General features: G+C 42.2%; 1 protein-coding gene across 1 annotated transcript; it reads left to right on the forward strand.

Moving 5' to 3' along the window:
- The first annotated feature begins 1,457 nt into the window (after positions 1-1,457).
- LOC120783130 (transcription factor HES-5-like) lies at positions 1,458-2,116 on the forward strand. The gene is made up of 2 exons (XM_040115874.1): positions 1,458-1,580; positions 1,694-2,116. Exons 1-2 carry the CDS (start codon positions 1,458-1,460, stop codon positions 2,114-2,116), a joined length of 546 nt encoding a protein of 181 aa, XP_039971808.1.
- The last annotated feature ends 2,160 nt before the right edge of the window (positions 2,117-4,276 follow it).

A 4,276-nucleotide genomic window follows, 5' to 3' on the forward strand; every position in this document is an offset into this window, starting at 1 on the left:
TCCTCGGCCCCACCAGCACCTGACTATTCTCCAGAGGGAGTTGGCACACTTCAGAGGAAGATTCTCTTCTCTCCTCATTCTCTCTTTTGCTGAATCTCTTTCACTGTCCAGCTCTCTCTGGTGCCAACTCACTAACTTTTGCCAACTTAATTTCCCCTCTATTTAACAGGTCATCATTTCAATCTAAGCCTTTTCATTTGTTCCATTGACGGTTGCCAAACTCTCAGGGCAATGTGGCCCTAACAACAAGGGTTGTAGAGACTTTTGTTTTGCCTGATGTTTTGACATACATATACCTTTACGTGAATGACACGTATTTTAAGAAACCTCAAAGTAAGCCGACTAGTTGACAAGCAAAAAGATCTCGCGGTGCAGAGGGTGGTCTCTGGATGGAACAGACAAGAGAAAATGAAGAAAATTTTGTTGGACTTTTAGGCCAAAATGAAATTGGAATTTGGTATTCCTCAAACGATTTATCAAGTACCTGTAACCGGCTTTACATTCAAATCCCCTTCAACTTTGGACATTAGAAAACACTGTCTAAATATTGTGTTAAATAATAATAATAAGGTCTTTTTAGCATTTGCCAGAGCCCTTTAAAAGCTAAGCCCCTGCCTTTCTTTCCCCCCAGATGGTTAGTGCCGTCAGATTCCGTCCCTTTCACAGCGCAGGGACCTATAGTCATCAGTGAAGCATTCAAACTCCCATTGTGCGGCACTGATCATAGCTCACAGGATTCAGTGTGGGAAACCCGGACTAACTCTTTACTCGCCGGAAAAACCTGTCACAGGACACGGGGCTCTGTTTCATCTGGACTACTTTCAGAGGACTTAGGGTTTACTTTGCCATTTTACCAAGCTGATATTTTATTATATGCACATAGCTGGGACAACTTCGTTCACCAGTAAAACTGTGTTGCCTTAAAAGCCTTTCGGTACCTGGTCATAATAATTGATATACTGTTTGCTGGCTTTAGCATAGGTAAAATATCAATTTTAAATATGTGATAAGTTTGCTTTTAAAATATGACATTTCATTTCAAATTGGTTATCAAAGGCTGATAATTGTTTCAACAGCACAAATATAAGAATACTTCTAATGTATGGAGGTGTTCTTAATGTTGTCACTCTCCCACGTGTGTGATGGGATGATGAGCGTGTGCTCAGTCAAAGTCATTGATCCCAGCATCAGGCAGCAGATCTGCTCTCTACAGGGTCACCACTTTCCCAGATTCACACAGAGCTCTGTGAGTCTCTCTCCATCACCCCCCCAGTCCTCCACCTGTTCCCCTGAGATCTAACTATTGTCCCTGAGGCAATGTAACACCATTCAGCATGATGCTGCTCCACATGCCTTATTGTCTCACCAGGCTCTCTGATTGGCTGAAACTGTGAGAAACTCCAGCCAGACCAAGACCCACACATTCATATGGAGATGTGGGGCTATAAATAGGAGGGATGAAGCCAGCAGAGATCAGATTCTCTCTACAGAGACCTCTACAGCACAGAGATCCAGACATGACACCTACAATCACTGCAGCAATGACCAACTCTCAGGAGCATCTGACTCTGACCCACAAGGTAAATTGGAGATTCTAGGAGATTTAATCTTCATTCCTGAGAGGCTGACTTTGTTCATGCTAACTCTTTACAACAGAATAAGTTTATTCATGACTTTGTTCTTCTTTCTGCAGCTCAGAAAACCTCTGGTGGAGAAGTTACGCAGAGAGCGAATCAACAGCAGCATTGAGCAGCTCAAGTCTCTCCTGGGTCCAGAGTTCCTCAAACAGCAGCCAGACTCTAAGCTGGAGAAAGCAGACATCCTGGAGATGACAGTTTGCTTCCTGAGGCGACTGCAGCAACATCATCAAGCTGTGGAATCGGCAGCTTTCGATCAGGGCTATTCCAGATGTGTCCAAGAGGTGGCGCACTTCTTGTCCAAGGAGGAGGTGAAGACTCAGTCCCAGAGAAGACTGCTGAACCACATCAGCAAGCTGCAGTCTTCGTCTGATAAGAACCTGAGAGAGGCTGACTTCTCTCTCCTGAGCTCCACAGTCCAGACCAGCATCACCAAAGACAAGAGTCCAGTCAACAGCGCCCCCTGGAGGCCGTGGTAGACACCTGCAGACTGGAGTTTCTACCAGATAAACTGAGATGACCATGTTGGTCAAAAGTTATTATCAGACATATAATACTGAAATTTAATAGAAGTTTCTGTGAAATTGAAACATTTATCTCAAAGTCCTATTGGACTGACATTTTCTTTCTCTCTGAAAGCATGTTTTCAAAGAAAAGTACACCATTTCTTTTCTTTCTGAAAGTATTGGGAAGCACAACATTGTATTCTATGAATAACATACTGTATATTCTCCTATTGATTTATCAATATGTTTAAATATCATACCTGCCTTAAAAACCCTGGGGTCTGCTGTGTTAAGATCTGGCATATTTTAGCTACTTTGTGATAGCGTTTTACAGTGTGCATCTTTTCTGATGTACTTTTATGTCTATTTTTTACAGTGTAAAAGATTATTGACCCATGTTGGGTCTTGAAGTCTTCTTTCCTATTATCAACATGTTTTGCTGTGTCAGCAGCATAAATGTGAATCTGAAAGTTATTTTCTCTCAGTGTAAGAGAGTGGGTTCATTTTTTTTTCAATTTTTTTTTTGGCTTGGACGAAATGATTCCCTGTCTTTTGTAAAGATACTGAAGCTGTTCACTCGACTCCATTGGAGTACATTGTCTTGGACCACAAGGTTTTAGTTTGATGTATCATCACCACTGGTGCCTCTGTGGAGGTGCAGAAACACGATGTGACCCATGTATTCTTTTTGAATAAAAAAAACGTCAACTAAATCTTGAGCTGTGCCATTTCATTCTTTGCACCAAAAAAAAATAAATTAATAAATAAAACCCCTCATCTGAATCCAGTGACAGTGCAGGGATGATATCATTTATTGGGCTATTATAATGGATTGCAATTGTTTGTATGGTTGTCAGTATTGTCTCCATCCCTCAGTCTGTAGTCCACATGAACTGTAGCATCTTTCATTGGAGGACACTTTATGTTTCTATTATGGCTGAGCACTACCCTCCAGTGGTTAGTTTATGCATGTGCCCCTCACCACAAAGTCACATGGGAAGAGATGCAGTACCTAATGCAGTTTTAAAATACCATTGACCCCCTTTACATACAGTTTTTCCCCTTTGTTTCCCTTTTAGTAGCTTTAAGGTTGGTAAAATCATTTTATCCTACACCGTCTGACAGTAGCACGACTCAAATCATTAAACAGAAATATTCTAGACCGTTCTGTGCGTCGATTTAAACCAATTTCCTCGACATTCAACCTAAAATATTCGGTATCCTTAAGTAGCTTTGGCATCTCCAAAGTCATCGTTTTGAGCCTAAGCTGGCTCAGGTTCAAAGAACTTATGGGCAAAGCAGGAGCAACTTGCCAACACTGCAACTTGGTGATTCCAAGAGGAATCTGGGTCACCAGTCACCGTTATATAATATCATATGTCTAATGCTTTTCAGACCCAAAATAACCACAGTGCAACAGTTTTCTACTAGTTTTATTTAAAAAAAACGGTGCCAATGCTGTGTGCATGTGCATATAACAATGAATAGAATTGTGTACTTATTTTCAGATATAAAACAAATGTAAAAAAAAAAGAAAAAAAGAAAAATATAAAAGCAATTTTAAAAATGTGAAAGGATGAACTCGATTGTCAGTTTATTAGAATTACTTTGCTAAAACTAATACAGTCTAATTCAACAGTCTTCCAATCGATCCTCCCTTCGTGTAGGTTAATCCCGTTCACTTTTTTTTCTCGAAACCGCGTTGAAGGGGTGTTGATCCAACCGCACGGTCGTTTCGGGGGCCGCAAGTTTTTTGTGCTTTCGATTTGCATTGCGCTATGTAGCCGGGTGTTTCCACTATTTCTGTCCAGCCCTATTCAAATAGGCGAGGGTAGGCTAATTAACTGTTGGGGGGGAGGGGGAGCTCTCCGCATAATGCAATACATTTAAACAGCGGCGTGAACGGCAGCCTCCAGAGTGATCTTACAAGTTGAACCAACACAGTTTCAACAAAAAGACTGCGTTGCTTCCAGCTGGCTGCTCCGTCGACGGAGTTTATGTCCGCGGAGGCTGTTGCGTTGTTTACAAGGCGACGCCCCCCTACCCGGACTGTGCGTGAGTGCTGATTGGACGGCGGGCTGCATCGCATCACGTCACGCACGCACGCACGCCACGCACGCACGCATGCACGCA

The sequence above is a fragment of the Xiphias gladius genome, chromosome 21 (genome assembly GCF_016859285.1).
Source record: "Xiphias gladius isolate SHS-SW01 ecotype Sanya breed wild chromosome 21, ASM1685928v1, whole genome shotgun sequence".
In the NCBI taxonomy this organism is placed as follows: domain Eukaryota; kingdom Metazoa; phylum Chordata; class Actinopteri; order Istiophoriformes; family Xiphiidae; genus Xiphias; species Xiphias gladius.